We start from the raw sequence: 27,593 nt of genomic DNA on the forward strand, positions 1-27,593 counted from the left end.
GTTCCTGCTGCCTCGGAGGCCAGGGCATCCAGAAGCCGATTGGAGGTAGAGTTGATGGACTTCAAGAGCGGGCACAGGCCAGCCGGCCAATAGTCTGAAGCATTGGCCAAGGAAGCGAAGTCCGGGACTCACCCACTAGGGAAGTTCGCGAGGGATCAACTCCGCTTGGGAGAGGGCGCACCGCTGGCCGTCCGACTGTGAGGAGGGTCCTCTAAAGCAGCAGAGCGAGCTGGCGGCCGGGCAAGGCGCCGGGTTCGGGTGGAGCCTGGGAGCAGAGACGCATGGTGAAGGCTTAATTGAGGCAGCAAAGAGTTCCGCAGAGAGTCGGCTGGACAATGTAGTTAACCGCCCTCTCCCCGCAGGTCCAGAACCAGCCCCTGGGGAGCAGGATGTTTCCGGGAACAAACCGGGGAATGTCCTCCCATGTGTGTGCAGTTCCAACTGGCCGAAGCGGCCGAATAATGGCCCGGTCGGTTCTCCGTTCATGGCTGCGCTCGGTGATGCGAGCGCCAGGTGTTAGATTCCGTGGTTAGCGACAGTCTCTTGAGTGACAAGGGAGAGAGCCAGCCTGGGAGGGTTTGGGCAATGACGACGGGTCCCCAGTCGGCTTCATAGAGTATCTGGATGGATAGAGGCATTCATGAAGGCTGGGCTCAGCCCAGACCTCGCCAGGAAGTCTCCGGTGCTTTGCAGATCGAGGAGCAGGGCAGGAGCTTAGCAGGCTCCGACTCCAGTAATGGTACTCGGCCCAGGCAGAAAGATGAGACGCTGGCAGCGGCAGCAAAATTGCTCCCAGATGTTGGTCTCTGGTGAAAGCTCGGTTGTGGGTGGGCCCACGATGCGCCATCGGGCTTGGGAGTGCAGCAGAGCAGGCAAGCTGATGGTGGTCGCTGGAGTTGGTGGTGATGATCGCAGCAGAGCGGCATAGAGGTTCTTCAGGTGTCTCGGGTGGTGGTCTTGCTGGCCTTGCAGCGAGCCGCCAGGGGCCTGGCTGGTGGTCGCCTTTCTGGACGTCTCCTGCAGGTTATTCGGTCTTTGGGCATTGGCTGACTGGCGCTCCTGTTAGCGAGATCGCTGGGTGATCCTCTAGAGAGATCGCGCTCCCATCTCCTCGGGATGGGGTTGGTTTTCACCCCTGCCTATTCCATGGGTTGGCCTGTCATGGCGAATCGGAGTCCCACGGGAACCTGTAGGAAGAGGGACTGAAACACACCCCCCCTTTCCCCAGGGATTCACTAAATGGTCTGCGCCAGGCTTCCAGTTCCTAGGGCGGATGGGCGAGGAGACCGGGAGTTCGAAAGTTAGTGTTTAGATTTAATATGGGTGTGAGGGAAGGAGGCTTGTTTTGCAGCCTGTGAAGGTTGCTTTTAATGCAACCCTCCTGGGGGGCCGCCTACACTCCTCTTTCTTTAATTGTTTGACTAGGGAGGGCAGGAGAGTAGGCTTAACCTGGTGGGAATTGGCTTCCAGAAGCGTCATCAGGGTGCGCCAAGGCGAAAATAACCGGAGCCTCGAGGGGAGGGACAGACAGGCGTGGTCCTGGGGGGGATTGTGGGTATGCATATTTAATCAGCAACACAAAGGGGGCTTTGGGAGCACCTTTTGGGGGGGATGGGTGCATCCGGCAGTGAAGCAATCCGGCAATAGAGGCAAATCTCCTACAGCTATCAAGGAAAAGGGAAGGGGGTTTCTTTGGTAAGGGAGTTGCACTTACCGCGGACCTTGGTGGCTAATGCAGGAAGCGGGATGGTGCTAAATTTTGTGATGTGAATTCTCCTGTGGTTAGCCGCCTCGCCGAGACCGCCTCCTTGAAGGGCGCTGCTTCGTTGAAGCGTGGCAAACACCACCCACCCAAATCATGAGAGGATCTGTGTTTGCAGCAACCCCCTTGTGGGTATTAGGGGCATAATGGCAGCAGCCCCTATTAAACTGGGGCCTGTCCTGACAGTGCTCACGGTATCAGGATTCGGCCCAGATTTTTAATCCAGGGAGGGCCAGTCAGCCATTGGCCCTCCCGCTTTTACTGGTCGAAAAAAAAAACAGAAGGAAAAGAGGAGGGGAGAGGGAAACAGTTTTCCCTACCGAAATCAGAAAATAATTCGGGAGGGCAAGATTGGGATTGGACAGATGCGGTGACGCAGTTTTACTCCGTCCCAGTAATCCAGAGTCGTGCTTTGACCCTGACTCATGAGAGTCCCTTCCCCAGAAGATTGACATGGATGTCCAAAATGATGGGCGGACTGTGAGCTGCCGCTCGGAAGTCCTGGGTTGTTGACCGTGAGCTGGGCGGATGCTCCGTCTGCCTCGGTTTGTCTCCCCCCCACCCCCCCCCAGTGCGGGCCAGCCTCGGATTCGAGGCCCACTCGTGCGAGACCCACTTTCGGGCTGCTCTTGATGGCCACGGTGTAACATCCCAGCCGGTGTCCACCAGGCCCTTGAACTTACATCCTTTCTATGGCGCAGCTCCAGATATGGACAGGAGAGAGCTCCCCGATAAGAAGCATGCCTCCACCACTCGCGACGGTGGTGTAGGCTGGCGCCATGTTGGCTGCTGGGGCTCAGAGCCTTTATTGGGTCGGCAGCCGGGCGTAGCCATGGGCAAGAGAATCGAAGCTGAGCGCTAGCTGTCTCCGGGCGGCAGCTCCTGTGGGATGTTTGTCCGGTGACTCCGGAGGTGGATGGGTCCTGGAAGCGCGGAGTCGATCACCCGGGGACGATGAACAGTCTCTTGTTCAGCTGCAGAGGCCTTCCTACGGCAGCACTCGAGCCCTACCGGTCCTGTAGGGATGGGCTCGCCATACTGGGTTAGCGACAAGAACCCTCGTGGGGGAACCAAAGGAGATGGGCTGGGTGCATGCGAAGCCGAAAGATGCCACGCGAGAGGGGGGTGGTTTTGGCAGGGCCTAGGCTGCTTGAGCTCCGCTCTAGTACTCTCCTCCTGGTCCTGGGCTGGGAGGCGCTCGGGCGGAGTTTCCCCGGACGGGCAGTCAAGCTTCTCCAGTGGAAGCCTTTCTGGGCAACGTGGCACCGGTTTTAGGTGGCATCGCCTTCCTCCTGGGGAGGACCCTCCTCCCATCGGGTTGTAGGCCCCCGGCCGGAGCTGCTCTACACTCCCTTCGCCGGAAGTGTCCGGTCTGCCGCAGTTAAAGCAGTCAGTCATTCTGGGGCTGCCTCACCGCCGGAGGAGAGTGCTGGCGGGCGAGGGAGGCCAGCTTGGTGTAGCGGAGGATCCCCAATGTCCCGGCAAGCCTTAAGCTATGTCGGCCAGTTCAGGATTTTTTTGCCCAGGCCCGCGATTGCTCCCGCGGCACTGGGTGGAGGCTGCTTCTCCCTTTGCGACAGGGCGCATGAGGAGCTCGCTTTTGGGCTTCCCTCGCTATCTACCTGCCTCTTGAGCGCTCTCCTGGAGCCTGTTCACAAAATTCGCATAGGGCTCTTGGGCTTTTGCCGGATGGAGGAGAAACTCTGGGTTGGCTGGGCCGGGCGCTAGGGGACCTTTAACAAATGCCTTATAGGCGACTCCAGAGGCTTAATCGCAAGGGTGGCCTCAGGCAGGAACAATCCTGATCGTTAGGGGATGCCGGCGAAAAGCATCGAAGCCATAAAGCTGTCGCTTGTGCGGCGGTAGTAGCGGCGCCAGAGGTGGCTGCTCTGTTGAAGCACTGCTGGCGGAACTCACTTTCCTGTAGACCACAAATTGTGCAGGGGCTCAGGGAGCATGCTAAAGGTGGTTCTTCCAGTCATCTGGAACCATTAGGGTGGTTCCGCTTGCGATGGCTCCAGCATGCCTCTCTCAATGTAGGGGCTAGTGACTCCTACGCCCCGGCATTGCTTTGGCGGAGCTCGGTAAGATGTTATAGTTTAGGGCGCTGATACTCGACAACCCGCTTTGATGACGCCACCCTCCCCTCAGTATCTGTGAAGTGGATCGGGCACAATGCAAGCGAATCTCAGCATCGCTCCTTCCGTCCAGGGTTTCTTTCTTCTGCAGATCGTGGCTAATACGCTCTTCTGGCGAGAGTCTTGAAACCCGCCATTACGTGGCGCCACTGACGGAGGTGCAGTGGCTTCGAAAATGAAGGCGCGAGCAGGGAGGGGCGGCTCGAGCTCAGCGTGGGAGAGCCGGTTTGAATTGGGCGAAGGAACGAGGGGGGGCAGAAGGAGTGACAGGTGGGCGCCCAATTTAGTGGGATAGAGAAAAATTCCGGGTCGGTACCTGAAGGTGAAAGATCGAAGCGAGTGGCTGTCACAGCAAAGGGAGAGCCGTGAGGGTCATGCAGGCTGATGGCGCACAAAACATTGTCTCCACGCCAGCAGCAGCTTAATATCGGGCGCCGCCGAGGCTCTGCCAGCCAAGAGTGCTCGATGTTTTCCCCAGTCCTTAAGATTCAATGTCCCCCTCTGGGTACCATGGACACTGAGCTTCAATCTCTCGCCAACCAATTTAAGAGCTCCCTTCTCTTTACGGGACCCTTCTGCCGCATTTCGGGCTAACGCTTTCCAGTTCGGGCCAACGTGCTTGTCATAAGCCCTGCTTTTGCAAGCTCCCATACTTCACCGGGTGTTCCGTCCCGGATCTAGAGAGTGTCCTAGGGACGTGTCTCTGCGGTTCTGGATGCTCATCCAGAGTGACAGTGGCTGGCTATCAAACGGTGGTCCCTGGATTACCGCATCCAGCCTGACTTCTCGCATCGCCGCCCTTCCCCAGTAGCTTTGCACGGGCGAGCAGGGTGGGAGGTTCAAGCGGGATTCTCGGGTTTCGCACCAGCTTGTAGCTCGCACTCCACGCGGGTCGTACGTAGAAGAACGGTGAAGCGAAAGACGCTGGAGATAACATCTGGTGGAGATCGCCAGCAGTGGGGAGACCCGGAAGGTCCGTGGTTCCTAGCTTAGCTCCCCGCCTGCCGTTCCTGGCACCTTTGTATTGTTACTCTATCGGGGCGGTAGAAGGGAGGACTGGGGGAGTCTCCGGAGAACGGGAGGCTGAGGTCGGGAGATCATCATGTGAGTGTATGATCTCATCTGGCTACGTCGGCGGAGAGGGAGCATACTGGCACGTCTGAGCCTAATCCCTCACCTGGGGGGTACATCTAGACCATTGTCCTCCGCCAGTCTGCGTGACTGAGCCAGGACAGTTCATGACCAGTGACTCATGGGGGGATGAGAGAGTGGGGTCGCTGGCGCGACCCGGCAAGGTCAGCAGGTCCGCTACGCCCCAACGTTCTACTACGGTGCTGCTGGGTCGGCAGTGCACTACTACACAGTGGCCCACCAGGTGCCTTTGGGAGCTCACATGCAGGAGGCGAAAGCAATGGCCTTCTGCTGCTGCTGCTCCGGAGCACCTAGTCTGCTAAGGCATTTGCAATCTGAGATCAAGGAGGATCAAGGTTGGTAGCCATAGATCGACTTCTCCTCCATAAATAGGTCATAGTGAGGCCTTCTCCTCCATAAAGGCCTTCTCCTCCATAAAGGTCATAGAGATGAGGCCTTCATAAGAGCAGAAAAAGAGCCATGCAGGATCAGATTGATTGTCTATCTAGTCCAGCATCCTGTCTCACATAGTGAACAACCAATTCCTCTGGAGTTCAACAACAGGGCATAGAGGCTAATATTGCCTCCCAGTGCTGGGATTCAGAGGTTTGTGAAAGCAAAAGAAGAGCCATGCTAGTTGAGACTGGTGTTCCATCTGGTCCGGCATCCTCTCTCATACGGTGGACAATGAGGGCTTTCCCTTAGGTTACATCCCCTGGCCAGAGGTGGGATCCAACAGGTTCTCACAGGTTCCCGAGAGTAGGTTACTAATTATTTGTGTGTGCTGAGAGGGGGTTACTAGTTGGTGATTTTGCCCCGAGATTTTTGCCTTAGTTATGCCCCTCCTCTCAGCAGTAGCGCGCAGCACTTGAAGCAGTCTAGCAGGAGGTGCACCGGCATGCGTGGCAGCCTGTGCCTGCGTGCATTTGTTTCCCGCCCAAGGACCGGCGCAGTGGCTGCATCCTTGCCACAACCCCGCCCAGGAATGCCCCGCCCCTGGAATGCCCGGCCATGCCCCCATTGTGCCCCGCCCAGCCCCATTGGTGCTACGCCACAGTTTGAATCCCACCACCATGGGAACCTGTTATTAAAATTTTTGGATCCCACCACTGCCCCGGCTCTGAACACAGAGGTTCCCTTTAGTCACCATGGTTAGTAACCAGTGGTGGGATTCTAAAAATCCAGTAACCGGTTCCGCCCTGCAGCCACGCCTCCCTGCCCCCATGCCCCACTTACCTTAGCAGGAGGAGGAGGGTTGCAGTGGTCTTGGGCAGCCTGGCAGGGCCGGGCCAAGGGGCTGCCAGAGCATCCACCTGAGCAAGACCCGTCCCTCCAGCCTTTCTTCAGGGCCTGGGGAGGGCAGGAGGTGGCCTGAGGGAATGCCAGGGGGGCATTATGCCGGAGCCCTCTGCTCCACACACACTCCATAGTGCTGCCTGGCTCGGTTCTCCTCCCTGCTCTGGGCTCCGAGGCACTAAAAGTCCTGTCGCTCCATCTCCCAGGGGAGGGGGAGCAAGGGGGCTTTTAACAACCGGTTCACCTGAACCGAGCCGAACCGGCTGAATCCCACCACTGTTAGGTTGATTCCCCACTGCAGAGTTGACTAGATTTGACCCGGTTCCCTGAAAAGGAACTGACCTAGGTCGACTCCATTGTTACTCCCCACAGCAGCCGAGTTCGTCCCACCAGAGCTGAGCTCAGAGGGCAGGATCAGTTCAGCACCTCTTCTGCTCTTTGTTCCCGATTGGCTGTCGTGTTACCATGGGAACGTGAACATGCATCCATTTTTTTTACATAACGGCAACATAGCCACAAATCAGTGCTCTATGTAGCTAAAAGCAGCGTGTAAACGTGTGCTGTTTATATGTATGGCCATCACTTCATATACAAGAAGGATTTTTTTAAAAAAAGGGCGCGCTTTTGCCCACCGCAAGTCTTTCGTTCTGAGCATGCCCAAAACACTGAACTGTGATTGGCTGACCGGAGGGAACAGTTCCTCAATGATTCCCCACTTTACCGGCTTCAACATGAGTTCGACCTAGGTTCGCTGAAAAAGTTGTACCTCCCTGATGGAGTCGGAATTTGACAGTTTGAGGGGGTGAAGCTGGGACAGAACCACGTTGAACTCAGCGGCTGTGGGGAATACCTAAGTCAAACCTAGGTTGAACCTAGGTCAAACCTGCCAGTGGGGAATCGACCTCAGTAACTACTGATAGATATCTCTTCCATGAATCTATCTAACCCCACTTTTAAAGCCTTCCATGTCTAGGTGGTCATTACTTCTTGCCTTGGTAGCAAATTCCCCATTTATAATCATTTGTTGGAGTGGTAGTCACCACTCCCTTAAATGGATGTAGAAGTCTCTGGTTGGCTGTGACAGCACACCCGGGTTCAGAGGCATCCTGTCTCTGGTTGTCAGGTGCTAGGGAGCGGTCAGCAGGGAAGGGCTGTTGTCTGAGGACCCTGCCTGTGGGCCACACTTTGGCACCTCTCTGGTTGCCATTAGAAACGGGATCCAGGAGAAGAAGGACCACTGCTCTGGAGCGGTAGGGCTACCGTTATCATCTTGTCACTCCGGCACAGAAACTACAGGATGGAATCTGTTGGGCGGAGCCTAGAAGAGTCAGATGAACTTGCCAACGCCCAGGGGTCAGCTGGAGATCTCCTGGCACTGCAACAGATCTCCGGGTGACAGAGATTAATTCCCCTGGAGGAAATGGCCATTTTGAAAAATGGGCTCTATAGCATTTTACCGCATTGAAGCCCCTCGCCTCCCCAAACCCCACCCTCCTCAGGCTCCACCTTCAACAACTCCAGGTATTTTCCAAATCAGAGCGTGTGCAGACGCTGGGAAGAATCTTGGCTTCCCAGCGTGGTATAGTGGTTAAGAGCAGGTGCACTCTAGTCTGGAGAACCGGGTTTGATTCCCCGCTCTGCTCTGCCCCTTGAGCTGTGGAGGCTTACCTGGTGAACCAGGTTGGCCTGTGCACTCCAACACGTGCCAGCTGGGTGACCTTGGGCTCGTCACAGTTCTTTGGAGCTCTCAGCCCCACCCACCTCACAGGGTGTTTGTTGTGGGGGAGGGGGAGTAGGGAAAGGTGATTGTAAGCCCCTTTGAGTCACCTTACAGGAGAGAAAGGGAGGTATAAATCAAAACTCCTCCTCCTCCTCCTATACTATAGCCTTTGACTGTCCATCTCCCTCCCTGCAGACATAGCTGAAATTATGCCAGGACCTGCAGTAAAATCAGCCCCAGAATAATTTTGCCCACTTGTTTATTTGCTCCCATGCCCTTGAATACAAGAGTATAAATCTCAGCATTCAGTAATGCTTGGGAGGGAATGTAACCTGTGAAGCAGGAGGGGGAAATCTCAACTTTAATTGTTTTCATAAAGTCACAGAGTTATTCCGATGTCTCGAAATCCGGTTGTGTTCCCCGCTCCTACAGCTGTCTGTTGCTGGAAACTTGGCTGCCGCTGTTCTGCCCGGTCTGAAAAAGAACACCGAATACCAGATATCGATTTGGGCGTATTACAAGGACGGGGCTCGGAGCGATACCGTCTCTGTTCGGCACAGGACCAGTAAGTGTATAGAAATATACATATCTGTGGTTTGGGAACTGAGATGTAGAGATCTGAGAAGGAAAGAAGAAGAAGTGTTTGGTTTTATATTTAACATCTATATGTGACCCCTTGCTCAGCTGGTGTGGAGCTTTGGGCTGATCTGTCATCAGTATGCTGATGACACTCAGCTCATTCTGTTGATGAGGGGGAGCACGGTCGCCGCCCCTGCGGCTCTACAGCATTGTTTGGAGGTGGTTGCTGGTTGGTTGCAGCAGAGCAGGTTAAAACTTAATCCATCGAAGACGGAGATCCTTTGGCTTGGCCGTGGCGGGGAGGTTGGGAATTTCCAGCAGCCGATATGGGAGGGGGTCTCATTGGTGCTGGACTCTCCTCCGCTTCGCTCAAGAGCGCTTCCTGGGGGGTCCACCTGGATTCGGGTGCTCTCTTTTCAATGGGAGACCCAGGTGGCCCATATATAACCTCGGGTTGCGCTTTTCCATGCTTCGCCAGGCTGCCGTGGTTGGCTCCCTTCGCCTCCTCCCCATGTGGACCTGGCCACTGTGGGATCCATCTGCAACGGTCACCTCCAGGCTAGACTATTGTAACTCGCTCTACGGGGGCCTTCCCTTGCGTTTGATTCGGAAGTTAAAACTGGTTCAGCATGCGGCGGCTCGCTTGCTCACAGGGGGCGCCTTTCGAGATCATATTCAGCCTGTGCTGCGCCGCCTGCATTGGCTTCCAGTCGAGTTCCGAATCATCTTCAAGGTGTGGGTGTTGACCTTCAAGGCCTTACGCGGCCTGGGACCCTCGTACCTTCGGGACCGCATTACCCCATATGTCCCGGCTCGGCCTCGGCAGAGGCCAATTTACTGGAGGTCCCTAGTCCCTCAATGATGCGGCTGGCCTCCACTCGGGACCCATATGAGACAGAGGGGGCACACTCAGTGACTGGTCTCTCCAAAGGCCTGGTGGAACAACTCAGTTTTACAGGCCCTGTGGAAATCACCAAGGTCCTGCAGGGCCCAGACAGCTGGAGGGAGAATATTCCACCAGGCCGGAGCCAGGGCCATGAAAGCCCTGGCCCGAGTGGAGGCCAGCCACATCATTGAGGGACCAGGGAGGGTTTTAAGTAAGGGTTTTAAGTTCTTGGGAGGGTTTTAGGTAAGGGTTTTTTGCGGGATGCCGACCTCATGTATGATCGCAGTTTTAATGGAATTCATTTTATAGTTTATGGAGCTTGCGTACTAACTGTAGGTGTATTTATTGGCTAGTTATTTATTTGCTCCTCTTGTGATACCCGTGTTTTATGATGGCTTTATGTATAAGCTGTTATGTTGTACACCGCCCAGAGCCCTTTGGGGATAGGGCAGTATATTAAGTCAAATAAATAACATAAACAACAACAACAATAATATATCCCCCTTTCTCTCCTGTAAGGAGACTCAAAGGGGCTTACAATCTCCTTTCCCTTCCCCCCTCACAACAAACACCCTGTGAGGTAGGTGGGAATGAGAGAGTTCCGAAGAGCTGTGACTAGTCCAAGGTCACCCAGCTGGCATGTGTTAGAATGCACAAGCTAATCTGGTTCATCAGACAAGCTTCCACAGCTCAAGTGACAGAGTGGGGAATCAAACCCAGTTCTCCAGATTAGAGTGTGCCTGCTCTTAACCACTACACCACGCTGGTACAAATGCTTCTTCCCTGGCCATGACATCCAAGCCCCCACCCTTAATACAGAGATGCGTAGTCCCAGGGCAAAGTTAACAAAGGCAGCATTTGTTTAGACAAACCAAGACTCGATTGAATGTCTGCAATTGTGTTGTTCTGTCAAACCCGCGGGTGCAGGCTGCTTTTTCGAAACGGTTATAAGAGCTGGAACAGCGGCTTCCTGTAATAATAGTGTTTACCACCTTGAAGCATTTTGTTTTTGAGAAGGAGCTATTGATTGTGTCAAAATATGTGTGAGGGTGAGAGGCGGTTCTGTGGGAGAATCTGCTACCGCACATTTCACGCGGCCAGGGGCTTCCATGGTTACCCGGAGACATTTTTCTTTCAAGGATGCCTGCGAGGGAAATGACTTCTGGGTGGTTGTGGTTCTATTCATGGGAATTCATGCCACGTTGCAGCCTTCACACCATCTCGAATTGTCGGAACGAGGCATATAAGCGAAAGGATTTGAACCGTCCCCGAGCGTTGCCTGCAGTGAAACTCTCGAGATAAATTTTGGAGGCCTCTTCTTAAAGCAAAACGCTTGAAGGATCTGGGGAGAAGTGAAAGTTTTGAAGAAGGTGAACGTAATTCCTCAGGGGGGTTGTGCATGTGCTTCGGTTGCCAACAAATTCTTCTTTTAGCAAAACTGAAAGTAAACAAGAACACTGTTGCACGAACAAAACATTTGAACAGTTTCAAGGGACACTTTATAAGATGTTTTGATGCGATGAGTAAAATTTTGCAGGGGCGTTTTGCAAATGTCAGCATCGGTGACACATTTTCTGCCTTCTACAGCCCTGTAAAGCAAGAGAATAATAAGAAGAAAAGTTTGGATTTATACCGCACCTTTCTCTCCTGTAAGGAGACTCCAGGTGACTTACAAAGTCCTTTCCCCTTCCTCTTCCCACAACAGACACCCTTGTCAGATTGGTTGGGTTAAGAGAGTTCTGAGAGAACTGTGATCAATCCAAGGCCATGCAGCAGTCTTCATGTGTAGGAGCGGGGAATCAAGTACGCAGTGGCGTAGGAGGTTAAGAGCTCGTGTATCTAATCTGGAGGAACTGGGTTTGATTCCCAGCTCTGCTGCCTGAGCTGTGGAGGCTTATCTGGGGAATTCAGATTAGCCTGTGCACTCCCACACATGCCAGCTGGGTGACCTTGGGCTAGTCACAGCTTCTCGGAGCTCTCTCAGCCCCACAGGGTGTTTGTTGTGAGGGGGGAAGGGCAAGGAGATTGTCAGCCCCTTTGAGTCTCCTACAGGAGAGAAAGGGGGGACATAAATCCAAACTCCTCCTCCTCCTCCTCCTCCTCCTCCTCCCTCCTCCTCCCTCCTCACTCTTTCTTCTTCTTCTTCTTCTTCTTCTTCTTCTGTATCTTTCCAAAACAGCTCCTGCGAAGGAACTGTCAAAGGCTTAAAACCAAGCATTAGCAATCCTAGGAGCTTTTCTGAAGTTCAGGGTTCTCATTTGGCAGTGCTCACTTTCAGATTTACATAAAATCAAGAATTTAAACCTGCCGAGGGTCTCAATTTCACCCAAATTCCAATGATTTTCAACTCATCAATCCAGCATTCCCTACTGATTAGGATCAAGTCCAGGGGAGCTAGTCAAGGAAATCCACTGAATTCACGTAGCAGTTTTACGAGGATGGAAATAGCCAGTGGGCAACGACGCAGCGTTTTTAAAAGGCAGGTGTATGAATGCATGAAGCGCCCAGTCACTTTTCACAAAGGGGCGCTTTTCGAAATGAAGGAGGATCTGCCAGCCAAACGCTGCACCGAAGCAGATGCTGTTTTTTGCTTGGTACAAAAAGGATGTGAGGTTAGAAATATCCTCCCGAAAGGTTCTCTCTTAATTAATAGTTCCTGACTAATGGCTCTGCTGGCAGCTAGCAGGACACAATTCATTCCATTGCCACCCTTAATTTCTCATATTTAGTCAGGTTCCATATTTGTGGTGTTCCTGAGGTTTGTGTTAGTAGCTGTCTCTTCACTGGCTGCTTTTCTTTCTTTCTTTCTTTCTTTCTTTCTTTCTTTCTTTCTTTCTTTCTTTCTTTCTTTCTTTCTTTCTTTCTTTCTTTCTTTCTTTCTTCTTTCTTTCTTTCTTTCTTTCTCGCGCGCTCACTCACTCGCTCGCTCGCTCGCTCGCTTGCTTTCTCTCTCTCTCCCTCCCTCCCTCCCTCTCCCTCCCTCTTTCTCTCTCTCTCTCCCTCCCTCCCTCCCACTCTCTCTCTCTCCCTCCCTCCCTCCCTCCCTCTCTCCCTCCCTTCCTTCCTATTCCATTTTTTCAATTGTATTAGTATTAGTATTAGTATGGCTGTTCTCCAAGACAGCAAATCAAAACAACATAAAACTTAAACCCATTAAAACTTACACAGCAGTTACGAACAACAGATATAGATTAAAACAACAGAAGTTGTTTAAAACAGGCGCCCCATCTAAAGGCCAAAAGAAAGGGAGGGAGTAGGCAGGGCCCGCGATGGAATCAGGGAATCAGGCCCAACCAGATGGAAAAGATGGAAAACAGGCAGCCTCAGTTTCAGTTTACACACTGTCTCGAAACGTTAGGAACAAGATCCACCAGTCCACGGCCACGCAGCCCGGAAAACCCACCACAACCAGTTAAATCCAGTCGTGAAAGCCTTTGACAATAAATTGTGAAAGTGGATTGAAAGTGCATTATTCTTCATGTGCGGAAGGGGCCTCTGAACCACCAACCACTACACCAAAATTGTTAAGGCTAAGAATGTCAGTCCAGGATCTAGATAAGACCCAACTTCGAATGAAAGCTGCCTGGGTCACCTCGGGCGACTTCCTGCCTGTCAGCATCACACCACAAAGTTGTCGTGAGGACAAAAATGACAAACAACTCCGAGCTCCTTAGGGAGAGGGTGAGATAAAAATGCACTCCGGCAGGTAGATCGATTCTGAGGACTCATCATTTCTCTTCAGCGGCCTCTCACAATGAATTTTGCTCTCGGTGTGAAGAGCAACCATTCCGCTGCACATCAGAAAAGCAAGCTTCGGACAAACTCCACTTTTATTCAGAAAACCTCTGTCAAGAAGGTATCCTCCTGAGAGGAGGAGGAAGAAAGAGTTTGAATTCTATTACCTCCTGCTGAGTTTGAGACTTCTGGAATAGCTCAGCAACAACTTTCTACGTGCACCATTTCTTCAGGGTTTCTGGAACGGGCTGTCAAGTCTTTCTTGATTTCATATTTTCTTTTTAAAATATAAAATCTTTGTGTAATTTTGACAAGGCATAACCCAGAATCTTAATGGGTTAAAGGAACTGCAGAACTAGACTGTTAGAAGTCTGCCTGACAGGTCATGGATAAGAGGTACAAAATGAAATGCACAGAATAACCCAACATGTTTTGAAATTATCCTTTAGTGGGAAAACTTGGATCATAGACAAGAAAGGATCCTTGCGCTAGATTGTTGAAAATTCTCTTTCTCAAGAAGTGACAATGCCAAAGGACTTTTGGGTCAGGATGTTTCAAAATTCTCCTCAGTCTCAACTGTGGAGCCAGGATTTGGGCAGGGGCAGACTCAGAGGTGGGATCCAGCAGGTTCTCACAGGTTCCCGAGAGTAGGTTACTAATTATTTGTGTGTGCCGAGAGGGGGGTACTAATTGGTGATTTTTCCACGTCATTTTTGCCTTAGTTACGCACCTCCTCTCGGCAGTAGCGCGCAGAACTTGAAGCAGTCTAGCAGGAGGTGCACCGGCGTGCATGGCAGCCTGTGCCTGCGTGCATTCATTTCCTGCCCAAGGACCGGCGCAGTGGCTGTGTCCTTGCCACAGCCCCGCCCAGGAATGCCCTGCCCCCAGAATGCCAGGCCATGCCCCCATTGTGCCCCACCCAGCCCCATTGGCGCTACGGCACAGTTTGAATCCCATCACCATGGGAACCTGTTACTAAAATTTTTGGATCCCACCATGGTTTATGTTAAGTACCATAAAGTCGCTTCTGACTTATGGCAACCCTACAAATTAATGACCTCCAAAATGTTAACAACCTTGCTCAGGTCGTGCAAACTTAAGGTTGTGGTTTGCTTGGTGGAGTCAAGCCATCTCATGTTGGGTCTTCTACTTTTTCTGCTGACTTCTGTTTTTCCTGGCATGATTGTTTTTTCGAGGAACTCTTGTCTTTTCAGAATGTGGCCAAAGTATGACCCCTGTCTCAATGTTTACAGGGCGGGTGCAGGGGCCATCAGGATCGCTGGGAGGCCTGCGACAGGATGCAGGCTGTCTTGCACAAGAAACACTTTGTTTCCCTGCAAAACATGCATCTGAGAATCCCTGACCCGAGAATCCCCCTCCCATAAACACACCGGCACAAAATGGCAGCTGCCTAGAGAATCCAATCTAATGGCAACTGCCTAGAGAATCCACAATAATGGTGGATGAAAGGGGGTGGGGGAAACAGAGCGCTTCCTGTATACCGTATTTTACACAGACAAGCAGGAAGCAAATGAAACCTGGGTTCAAGGGAAAAAGTCGCTAATTTAGTGACTTTCATTTAACCTGGGTTCAGCAAGATAAAACAGGTTAGATGTATTGGGAGTCGAGTTCTGTGGGCACTTCTCCCCCAATAACACTTTCTTTTCCACACCCCTTAACCCGTAACCCATTATATTTTGCCTGTGTGGAATCACCCCATGATAGCTTCAGCTTAGTCATTTTACATTCCAGGGATAATTCAAGCTTGATTTGATGCAGAGCCCACTTATTTGTTTTTTGGATTGATAAAACTCTCTTCCAATATGGCATTTCAAGGGGGACTCTCTCTCCACTGAGACCCAGGTCCTAAGAGATCTGGTTCAGTTCTGCAGGGCCTGTAAGGCAGAGAAGTCCCAGCAGGTTGAGACGACAAGAGTTACATCATTGCCGGCTTTCCTATCTCTTCTCTTACCCTTTTTAAAGTTACCTTTATTTATTTCTGAAGTGATTCATAGTTGTGATAATTATATCACACTTCTTATACATGCAGGGTTTGCGCAGCAAAGAGGCTGAGACAGGTGTTTACTGAAAATAAAGTTTACTGACTATAAAAATGGGGAAAGGTAGACTTGGATACAAAATAAGAAAGCATCTTTCTAATTAGCTCGCTCCATTAGCTAGCTTCTGCTTTGGCTATCACATGGCTAATAAACTACTAGAGAGCATGTGTAGAGAGTAACAAAGATTTGGGTACTGTGTGGTTTCCGGGCTGTATGGCTGTATGTGTTCTAGCAGCATTCTCTCCTGACGTTTCGCCTGCATCTGTGGCTGGCATCTTCAGAGGATCTGATGTTGGGAAAGCAAGTGGAGTATATATATATCTGTTGGAGTGTCCAGGGTGGGTGAAGAAACATTGTCTGTGAGTAACAAAGATTATATACCTATTGTCTATGTGCAGAGCTGCATGTATCTCATTGACCATTAGGGGTCAATTACCTGGTCACTGACTTCTGACCTCACTAACTAATTAGCATGCACAACATTAACTCCTTCATTACTGGATTGTAGAATAGAATAGAATAGAATAGAATCTTTATTGGCCAAGTGTGATTGGACACACAAGGAATTTGTCTCCGGTGCATATGCTCTCAGTGTACATAAAAGAAAATACATTTGTCAAGAATCATAAGGTACAGCACTTAATGATTGTCATATAGGTCTAGTAAGCAATCAGGAAACAATCAGTAGTAATGAAAAACATAAAATGTAAAATCATAAAATAAAATGAAATGTCATTGGCTTTGCTTTGAAGCAACGGGAAGCAATCGTTATGCCCATTGTGTGACTGACACTTGCCAAATCACATTACTTTCGCTATTGTGGTTTTGGTTCTTCTTTTCCGTATGTCCCTCTCTCCTTGCTTGGTCATCCCGGGTAACGGGAATGAAATGTAAATGTCCTTTTGCATAAACACAGACTTAAGGTCTGGAAGACACAGATTCTTTCCACACCTGCAGAACAATGCACTTTTAATCCACTTTCAATCCACTTTGCAGCTGGATTTTGCTGTGCAGAATAGCAAAATCCACTTGCAAACAATTGTGAAAAGTGGATTGAAAGTGCATTGTTCTACTACATGTGCGGAAGGGGCCACAGTTGGAGCTTTGCCATGAAAAGGAGATCAGTAAAATTTTCTGGTCAATAACAGTTCATTGGTCCTTCCTGTATTAAGGGGACAAGACATTTCACCTCCTGGCAGTCGGCAATTCCGTCAGCAAACAGATGGATCTATGGGGAGAGGATTGTGAAGCGAAGGGTGGGTTTTAACTGAATAGAATAGAATAGAATAGAATAGAATCTTTATTGGCCAAGTGTGATTGGACACACAAGGAATTTGTCTCCGGTGCATATGCTCTCAGTGTACATAAAAGAAAAATACATTTGTCAAGAATCATAAGGTACAGCACTTAATCATAAGGTACAGCACTTAATCATAAGGTACAGCACTTAATGATTGTCATATAGGTCTAGTAAGCAATCAGGAAACAATAAGTAGTAATGAAAAACATAAAATGTAAAATCATAAAATAAAATAAAATAAAATAAAATGCCAGCACAGGCTACAGTCATACAGTCACAAGTGGGAGGAGATGGGTAATAGGAATGATGAAAAAAGTAGTGCAGTAATTATATAATAAGTATATAATAAATAGTTTGACATTATCGAGGGAATTATTTGTTTAACAGAGTGATGGCATTCGGGAAAAAACTGTTCTTATGTCTAGTTGTCTTGGTGTGCAGTGCTCTGTAGCGACATTTAGAGGGTAAGAGTTGAAACAGTTTATGTCCAGGATGCGAGGGGCCAGTAAATATTTTCACAGCCCTTTTTTTGACCCGTGCAGTATACAGGTCCTCAATGGAAGACAGGTTAGCAGCAATTGTTTTTTCTGCAGTTCTGATTATTCTCTGAAGTCTGTGTCGATCTTGTTGGGTTGCAGAACCAAACCACACAGTTATAGAGGTGCAGATGACAGACTCAATGATTCTGGGTATGAAAACGCAAGGCATGCCGTCCGTGACATTCCTGTGCAAAACTCAAAAGTACAAGATAAGTGCTGTTACCCTTCCCAGCAGCCGTAACAGTGTCTGTTCAAGCTCTGCTTAATATAATTAAAGCTCCTGTTAAATCCAGCAATTATCTCTGCTATAACATTAGTCTTTGAGGTGCCACAACCCCCCCCCCCTTTTTCGTTTATAAGGGAAGCAATCGTTATGCCCATTAAAACGCATCCTCCCGCGGAGCTGCGATCCCTCGCAAGGAACAAATATGATCTCCCTCACGTTCAATTAAAAATGAAAGAAAGTTATATCCCAGGCAATGGCGGGTTATGTTCCAGCAGCTCCGTTTGTGCTGCTTAGAAACCGATGTGGGCGGAAAAGCTGCAGCAGAAGCGGCAAACTAACGCCTTGCTGTGGGGAGCTCAATACCTTGGCCTGGCCCTGACTTGTGAAATAAACAACATTATCGGGTCTGTAATAGAGAGCTCTTGTCGTTCATGGATTTGGATGCGACAGTTTTGCCAATTAGTCTAAGGCAGTGGTGGCGAACCTGTGGCACGGGTGCCAGAGGCGGCACTCAGAGCCCTCTCTGAGGGCATGTGCAAACAAAGTAACCCCCCCTCCCACACGCACATCTAGGCTGGCCTGGGCCACTGGGCTCAATTATTAGCATTAAACCTAAGACCTAGTTTTGGGGAAGCAGTGTAGGTAACCCTGTTAAGCGCTGTTAAACCCCACTGATTTTCATGCGAAGAACTAATGCGCAATCCTTTACCTGGGAGTAAGTTCGGTTGCTGGCAATGGGGCTTGCTTCTGAGTAAACCCTCCTAGGGTCGTGACTGACCCGCTCGAAGAGTTGCACGGTTGCTTCAAAGCAAAGCCAATGACTACCACCAAGCTTACTCTCGAGTAGTGCATGTCTAAACGAAAACCTCAGTATTCAGGTTAAATTGCCGTGTTGGCACTTTGTAATAAATAAGTGGGTTTTGGGTTGCAATTTGGGCACTCGGTCTCGAAAAGGTTCGCCATCACTGGTCTAAGGGGCATCACAAGGTTGCTCAGTCCTCCAGAAGGGAGAGAGGTTCAGGCAAATTCACAGTGCCCGGCACAGATGGCACCCTTTGTGTCTACGAACATTTGTTCCCCTCTCTACCAGCAGCCTCAGAACCTTTGACCTTTCGTCCACCTGTCAAGAATATGTTGTCAAGATTCGGCCGGGCTCTTGGGAACTTTCTGAGCAAATCTGCTTTCTTTCCTTCGGCTTGCTATGTTTTTTTCCCCCGTCTTTCCTGGGATTTGTCTCAAGGCTATTGCAGAACTCGTCAGAGGTTTTGGCCGGTGCTGTTTCAATGCTCAGTTTGAATCCCGTACAGTGGTGGGATCCAAAGATTTTAGTAACAGGTTCCCATGGTGGTGGGATTCAAACTGTGGTGTAGTGCCAATGGAGCTGGGCGGGGCACAAAGGGGGCATGACCGGGCATTACGGGGCGGGGCATTCCTGGGCGGGGCTGTGGCAAGGACACAGCCGCTGCGCCGGTCCTTGAGGGGGAAACAAATGCACGCAGGCGCAGGCTGCCACGCACGCCGGTGCACCTCCTGCTAGACTGCTTCAAGTTCTGCGCGCTACTGCTGAGAGGAGGGGTGTAACTAAGGCAAAAATCACGTGGCAAAATCACCAATTAGTAACCTCCTCTCGGCACACACAAATAATTAGTAACCTACTCTCGGGAACCTGTGAGAACCTGCTGGATCCCACCTCTGATCCCGTACCTTTTTCAGTGTAGAAACCACTGCGAGAAACTATTGAACTAATGCTCAACTATTTAGGTCCCTCTTCACAACTGGGGGGGGGGGGGTAGGATTCATTGTGAACCAGTGGCTGTTCATGCATCACTATATTCTGTTCCACAGAAATATGAAAGTATGATAGTATATTCCTCCTCCACCGCAGAACAAAGCATGCTGGACCCTGTTTGTTAAAGAATGCTTCATCTGGGTCCTAGTGCCAACCTAGCCCTGCTCCTCCCATCTGTTTGAAAGTCATTCAATGAACTATAAATGCTCTTGTGTCAAAGTACCGTGTGTAGTAATGCAGAAAATTGATGCTTTTGACAAAGGCAGCGCATAAAAATGAATGGTAATTTTCATATTCTTTCGGGACTATATTTTAAAGTGGAAGCATACAATTTTCTCCACCACTCTACCTCAATCGACCATATTAACATCTTTCTGTGGAACAGAGTATAACCTTTGGAACTCCCTCCCTCTGGAATTACATTCACCCCACTCACTGCAGGGCCTCTGGTGACTCCTAAAGACGTCTTTTAAACTGAGAAAGGCCTTTTGAAATTGAGTTGTTACCCTGTTTGAAGCTCTATACTAAATAATATTTTACAGTTGCAAATGCATTGTAAATGTTTATATTTTACTTAGGAGGTGCCTGAAGAATGCTTCAAAAAAATGACCTAGAATAAATAGACTGCTTTCAGTATTCAAGGCGTAAAACTGCATTTTATTTGCGTAATGAAATGGGCCGGTATTTATGTACTTAGGAAAATTGTATGCAGCTTCTTCGGGGGACTGCCGGAGGTTTCTTACAAAATCAAATATAATAAAAACAAGTTGTTAATTAGAAACCCAGGCAAGGCAAGAAAGCCTAAAACATTCAGCGGCTTAAAATGAATAGCAGATTTCCGATTAAAAGCATGTGACAAACTTGTTTTAAAAAACCCAGCCCCTTAATGAAAAGCTGGGTCAACAGAAACGTTCGGGCTTGATCCTTAAAAGAAAGCAATGTAGGTGCCAGATCACGGTAACCTCAGGGGAAAGGGCATTCCTGTAGATGATGTGTCACTTCTGAAAAAGTCTTGTCCCCCTGACCACTGGTGGGGATTGAGAGGTAAAGTTAGAACCAGGGGGCATCCATTGAAAATGCTGGGGGAAAGAATTAGGACTAATAAAAGGAAACACTTCTTCACGCAACGTGTGATTCGTGTTTGGAATATGCTGCCACAGGAGGGGGTGATGGCCACTAACCTGGATAGCTTTAAAAAGGGGCTTGGACAGATTTATGGAGGAGAAGTCGATCTGTGGCTACCAATCTTGATCCTCCTTGATCTGAGATTGCAAATGCCTTAGCAGACCAGGTGCTCGGGAGCAACAGCAGCAGAAGAAGACCATTGCTTTCACCTCCTGCACGTTAGCTCCCAAAGGCACCTGGTGGGCCACTGCGAGTAGCAGAGAGCTGGACTAGATGGACTCTGGTCTGATCCAGCAGGCTAGTTCTTGTGTTCTTATGTTCTTATATGATCTAGGATGGGAAACTGCTGGAGATTTGGGGCTGAAGCCTGGAGGAGACAGGAAACTCAGTGGGGTACAAGGCCATAGAGTATACCCCCAAAGTATCCATTTTCTCCAGGAAAAATTGTAATTCTGGGGGATCTCCAAATCCCACCTGGAGGCTGGCATTCCAATCCTGTCCTAATGCTCTAATAATAACTGCCCTGGCTGTCTTCTCCCATTTTGCTGCCACGACGGCCGAATCTCATTTACCTGCATTTCGAATCTAAGAAGTTTCGAATCTAAGCTTCTTTGATTTCAAGTTAATGACAGCTGGCTTGATATTGAGTTGGGGTGTGTGGATCTGCTAGTGGATCTACTAGTGTCAGGACTACCGGGAAGTTTCCTTTCTCCTAATCCCCTGTTAGTTTCATTTCTCCAAATCCCCTGGTTCCCGCCACTGCAAAGGCCCGCCCACTCACACATCCCATATATAGAAGAAGAAGAGTTTGGATTTATATCCTCCCTTTCTCTCCTGCAGGAGACTCAAAGGGGCTGACAATCTCCTTGCCCTTCCCCCCTCACAACAAACACCCTGTGAGGTAGGTGGGGCTGAGAGAGCTCTGAGAAGCTGTGACTAGCCCAGGGGTAGGGAACCTGCGGCTCTCCAGATGTTCAGGAACTACAATTCCCATCAGCCTCTGTCAGCATGGCCATGCTGGTAGGCCATGGCCATGCTGGTAGGGGCTGATGGGAATTGTAGTTCCTGAACATCTGGAGAGCCGCAGGTTCCCTACCCCTGGACTAGCCCAAGGTCACCCAGCTGGCATGTGTGGGAGTGCACAGGCTAATCTGAATTCCCCAGATAAGCCTCCACAGCTCAGGTGGCAGAGCTGGGAATCAAACCCGGTTCCTCCAGATTAGATACATGAGCTCTTAACCTCCTACGCCACCCTCAGTTCCAGCACCCTGTAGCTAGGGCAACATCTATCAATAAAGTCCGTTCCTTTTTCTTACAAAGTCGACTTCGTTTGAGTGTGTTCAGCCTTACACAGCTAGAAATCGTTGTGAACTTGCTTTGGCAAAGCAAAGGGCCCTTTTCCCCTGCACCCTAATTTAAGATGGAAAGCTGATATTTGGGATTTTAAAAGATGTACCAGGTCCGTGCAGAATGCTTTTGAACGCTTGCCTGCCTCTGCTCCTTCCTGCACTCTGAGACTCTGATTTTTTTTTTTTAAAAAAAAGATGACCTAGTTTTCATCTTACGAACTGAAGGCTCTCTGCCAGAGCATCAGTGTACCAAAGTGCCTTGTTGGTACATTTGTTTGTGTCTGGGAGGGGACCTCTATGAGTGTCAAAAAGCAGATGTCGTCACTGAAGACATTGAAGAGTTTGGATTTATACCCTCCTCTTCTCAACCATAAGGAGTTTCAAAGCAGCTGACAAGCTCCTTTCCCTTCCTCTCCCCACAACAGGCACCTTGTGAGGAAGGTGGGGCTGAGAGAGTTCTGAGAGAACCAAAATTACCCAGTAGGCTTCATGTGTAAAAGCGGGGGAACAAGCCCAGTTCTCCAGATTGGAAGAAGAAGAAAAGTTTGGATTTATACCCCACCTTTTTCTCTCCAGATTGGAAGAAGAAGAAGAGTTTGGATTTATACCCCACCTTTTTCTACTGTAAGGAGACTCAAGGCAGCTTACAATCTCCTTTCCCTTCCTCTCTCCACAGCAGACACCTTGTGAGGTAGGTGGGGCTGAGAGAGTTCTGAGAGAACCAAAATCACCCAGTAGGCTTCATGTGTAAAAGCGGGGGAACAAGCCCAGTTCTCCAGATTGAAAGAAGAAGAAGAGTTTGGATTTATACCCCACCTTTTTCTACTGTAAGGAGACTCAAGGCAGCTTACAAACTCCTTCCTCTCTCCACAGCAGACACCTTGTGAGGTAGGTAAGGCTGAGAGAGTTCTGAAGAACTGTAACTAGCCCAAGGTCACCCAGCAAAAACGTAGGAGTGGGGAAACAAACATGGTTCACCAGAATAGAGTCCACAGCTCATGTGGAGAAGTAGGGAATCAAACCTGGGGAGAGGAAGGGGAAGGAGCTTGTAAGCCACCTTGAGTCCTTACAGGAGAGAAAAATGGGGTATAAATCCAAACTCCTCCTCCTCTTCCTCCTCCTCCTCTTCTGTTGGACCATAGATTTCCATAAGCCTGCTGCGACTTGATTTCACTTTCCACCCCAGCATCTTAATGGTTAAAAATGTATTTCACAGTACCAGCTTGCATGAATAAAAGCTCAGATGCCATCAAATATACTGTTAAAGTCTGTTGCTCTTGGCACAACTGAAGGCATATTTTGTTGCACTTCTCTGAGGCCTTCTTCCCAGTTCTCTGAGGCCTTCTTCCCAGTTTCCCCGTGTCCTTTTATTTCATTGCAGCTGCCAAGAATCCGCCTGTGGCAATCTTTGTGGATTCGGAAACCCCCAACAGCCTGCAGGTCCACTGGAGTCCCCCAGATGGCGCAGTTCAGCACTACAGAATCACCTACGCTCCAGAAACAAGCCCGAACGGCCAGGAGATGGTGGGTTTTTGGAGAGGGTAATATCGTCTCACTTGGGCCGAGAAGATTCTTTCAGCCACTCACTGCAAAAGGAGAATAGATCGTTTGTTTGGTATCTCAAATTTGTGCCTCACCTCACTGTGCAGGAGTCAGGAGAGTTTCCAATAAAAAGTATAAACTATTTGGCAACGACGACAACAAAAAAGCCATTCGAAGTAAAACAAATTCAAATGCGTTCTTGAATCCTGGAGTTAAAAAATGGAACACTTTGCAAATGTATTGTCGAAGGCTTTCACTGCCAGAATCAACTGGCTGTTGTGGGTTTTCCAGGCCAGGTGGCCGTGGTCTGGTAGTTTTTGCTCCTAACGTCCCACTCGTATCTATGGCTGGCATTTTCAGAGGTAGGTCACGGTGTTTCTCTCTGTCGGTTTCTCTTTGGGTTGGATCTCACCGTGACATGCCTCTGAAGATGCCAGTGTGTTTTTTCAGGGTTTTTTTTTAGTTCCTCGTGACTTCTGCTCCCGCTAGTCAGCGATTCGCTATCAAACAGATTGACATCCCGCACATTTCCCTGCAGATTTAAACTGCAGGTTTTTACGCTAAACATAAACCTGTCGTGTATTGAATCAACCACTAGAGGGAGCAAATATATTGATGCCGTACTAAAAAAAACTGCAAGAAGAAACAAGAATTTTGAATAGGGGAAACTGAGAATTTGGGAGAGCCCCATGTAAGAAAGAGAGAGAAAGAGAGCAGGGATTCTGCATATGTGTCCACCTATAGATTCTATAGTGATATGCATAAGCTTGCTGCTGTGATTATATCTCCCTCTGCCAACTTCATGCGTTCATGATCACGGCTTAAACTTTGGAAAAGGTTACCAGTAAGCCTGTCTCACCAGGTGGTTGAATGACCAGGCTGCCTCGCAGACTTTGCCCTGAGTTTCCTCAAGAACGAATGAGATCCATCCAGAAGTTTGGAAGGGTTGGGGATAACAGAGATTATATAGTAGTTTTCAGTGTAAAAACCAGAGCTGACAATGTGAGGCTGCCCAAGTGGCATAGTGGTTTGGCCAGGACCTCGGAGACTCGAGTTCGAATCTCCACACAGTGGTGAAGAATTGTTGGGCATCCTTATGCCAGTCACATCCTCTTAACCTTCTACCCGACAGAGTTGTTGTGACGGGGGAAAAGGGGAAGTGGGAATTTTGTATGCCTGCTTGAGTTCATTAAGAACATAAGAACATAAGAAAGAGCCTGCTGGATCATACCAGAGTCCATCTAGTCCAGCAGTCTGCTACTCGCAGTGGCCCACCAGATGAGATAAAAAGAGATATGAGGCCTGATATACTGAGCAACAACCGGTGAGAGAGTGTGTGTAAAAATTTCCAGGTGAAATATCCCTGGATACATCCTGGTCTCAAATTGTGTGTTATCCAAATCACCATTGGATATCAAAAAAGATGTATTTGGCTAAGCTGTAAAAGTTACCTTGTTTTCCCTGACAGATAGTGCTTCCAGGTAAAAGCCGGGCTGTTACTCTTCACTCACTCCTTCCTGGCACGAGGTACACAGTGACTATTTTTGCAGTGTATGCCACAGGAGAGAGCGATCCTATCTCTGCAACTGGCCAGACAGGTAAGAAAAACAGCAGGTAATTTAGCTTTTTTGTATTTTCCCTGCAAATATGCTTAGAAGAAGAAGAGGAGGAGTTTGGATTTATATCCCCCCTTTCTCTCCTGTAGGAGACTCAAAGGGGCTTACAATCTCCTTGCCCTTCCCCCCCTCACAACAAACACCCCGTGAGGTTGGTGGGGCGGAGAGAGCTCCAAGAAGCTGTGACTAGCCCAAGGTCACCCAGCTGGCGTGTGTGGGTGTGCACAGGCTAATCTGAATTCCCCAGATAAGCCTCCACAGCTCAGGCGGCAGAGCTGGGAATCAAACCCGGTTCCTCCAGATCAGAATGCACCTGCTCTTAGCCACTGCTCTTAGCCACTACGCCTTCTGCTTCACAAGATTGTAGTGAAAGAACCATCCATGTATCCTGCTAGGATCGCCTTAAAAGAACCGTGTGGTAAAATGTAGTGGACAGATTGAAATGCTTTCTACAAGGATATCAAAGGTTATCTGTTTCACTTTGATCCCACAGTTCTTCCAAGATGTTCAGGGCAGCCTGTTTTTATTTCACAACAGTCCTGTGAAGTAGGCTACAGTGATGATTTATTGTAATCCATATTGAACCATGAGGAAAGGTGGGTTATAAATGTAAACATGGGAGCCGGTGTGGTATAGTGGTTAAGAACAGAAGACTCTAATCTGGAAAATCGTATTTGATTTTCCTGCTTTTCCACATTAAGTCTGCCGAGTTAACTTGGGCTAGTCTTAGTTCTCTCAAAACTCTCTCAGCCCCACCTGCCTTACAAGTTGTCTGTTGTGAGGAGAGGGAGGGAAAGAATTTTGTTAGCCGCCTTGAGATTCCTTACGATAGAGAAAAGTGAGGTATAAAAACCAACTGTTCTTCATAAATGAATAAATTGAAAGACTGTGCATGTCACAACATCACAGCACCCTTATGGCCAAAATTAGCTCATTTTATTAAATTTACATCTCCACAGTATTTCCATCCAGTCATTGGTCGTTTCCCCACTTACCTGCTGCTGTGTGCTACTCTCCCTCTGCGCAAGTAGCACGGGGTCCCCCGGCACTTCCCACTACAGGGGCGGAGACAACGCAGTCGCCCCGACGCTGCCGCTGTTGCGCCCCCTCAGCGCACGTCATTCCTGGCGCTCCTCAAAACGCAGAGTTCGGGGTCGTGGGGAAGCCCGGGAGCGCGCCAGAAACGATGCACGCTGGGAGTAGCGCTCAGCAACCTTTGGTCGAGGTAAGTGGGGAAACGACCATTGTTAGGCTAAACTACCTCACCGTATTGTTAACTGTGCTAATATTTGCACAATGCAAGTAATAAACATGTTTCTTCACTGGTCTTCAGCTGGACACACTTAATGTTAAACACAATAGCACAGCAACATCAAGTACAAAGATAGCTCCTCAAAAAAAAATTTTAAAAAGGAAAATTATATAGTGCTGGAATCAGCTGAGTACAACTATGTAATTTTGGGACTGAAAAGGAGCCCTGCATTGGAGCCTGCAGAGCAAACATCCTGGAGCAAACTTCAGCAAATGGTGGCAGGGAGAATCCCTTCATCTGCACACAAAATGGCGGGTGCAAGTGTAACCTCTTTCTGTGGGTTCTGTGGGACAGTACTTGGAAGGAGTTGCAAAGAACTAAGTTTAAACAAAATAGTTTACTTCTCTTAACATATAACATCAACGTTTAACATCACACTTCAAGGTCCTGTTCAGGTTGCATTTTCAAGTCCTTATATTTACAGTCTACTGATACTGTCAAGTCCAATTCTTCTTTGCAAGTGGGTTGGCTCCTGAAGACGCCAAGGGCTTGATGAACAGGATTCAACATGATAAAGGTTTCCAGGAGAACTCTCACCCATTACAACCACAAAAAGAAACCCCGAAACAATAAACTCCAACATTTACAACATAGCAAAAACAAACAACTACCTTCCCAGTAGTTCCCAACAATATTGCAGTTACCTTAACAAGGTGTTAAGGGCTTATACAACCAAGGTCCGAGTCTGGTAGCCTTGTCTCCTCCAACTACATGAGGTCTGCTGCAGCCTCTTGCTGCTTTGAGTCTCCACTCCTTACTGGGTCAACCCATTCTGAGGATGGGGGTTACACAAGCGGAGGGTGAAACTAACCAGAGAGCAAAACAGGTGGGCGAGAAATGGCCTCTTTCCCCCTCTGATGCCTTTGCTGTCTGGAAAGCATACTAGAAGCCGCCTCGTTTTAAGACATCCCCTGGACATCTTCTTTTAGATGTGCGGATTGAAAAGAGGCAGTTGCCTCTTTTTAAGACTGTTCTGTTCCCCAAGTAAAAACAGTCTTAGGTGCCCCTGTACTTGGCCAGAACAGAGTGGGAGACTCACAAACACGGTGTAACAATTTTAAAAAAAAGTTTATTGCTCAGAAGAATTGGCAACCCCAACCTCCTAAGGTCTGACTAAGGCAGGAACTCGTGTTTCTCCAGATACCAGCACTCCCATCAGCCACATGGCCAATTGGCCATGCTGGTAGGGGCTGATGGGAATTGTAGTTCCTGAACATCTGGAGAGCCGCAGGTTCCCTATCCCTGGACTAAGATAAGGTACTTGCTTGACTGGAACAACTTGAAGCTTGAGACTTTTATTCTTTCTTGACTTCTTCCAAGAAAGACCACTTTGTGCTTCCTCTTGGTTCCTTTCATGTCCTTTATCTGGATTCTACTTTCTGTTAATATCTTAGCCAGGGGTGTCAAACTCGTGGCCCTCCAGATGTTCATGAACTACAATTCCCATCAGTCCCTCCCAACATGAGCATTGGCTATACTGGCAAAGGC

The 27,593-nt window shown here is 49.1% G+C and overlaps 1 protein-coding gene across 1 annotated transcript in view; it reads left to right on the forward strand.

The window, feature by feature from the left end:
• Window positions 1-27,593, forward strand: part of COL20A1 (collagen type XX alpha 1 chain) — a 215,614-nt gene that overhangs the window by 83,144 nt on the left and 104,877 nt on the right. The window contains exons 16-18 of the mRNA XM_048497920.1: window positions 8,480-8,612; window positions 23,017-23,159; window positions 24,646-24,775. Coding sequence (XP_048353877.1) covers window positions 8,480-8,612; window positions 23,017-23,159; window positions 24,646-24,775 — 406 coding nt within the window. The remainder of the gene's footprint in view (window positions 1-8,479; window positions 8,613-23,016; window positions 23,160-24,645; window positions 24,776-27,593) is intronic.

This window comes from Sphaerodactylus townsendi, linkage group LG05 (assembly GCF_021028975.2).
Source record: "Sphaerodactylus townsendi isolate TG3544 linkage group LG05, MPM_Stown_v2.3, whole genome shotgun sequence".
NCBI lineage: Eukaryota > Metazoa > Chordata > Lepidosauria > Squamata > Sphaerodactylidae > Sphaerodactylus > Sphaerodactylus townsendi.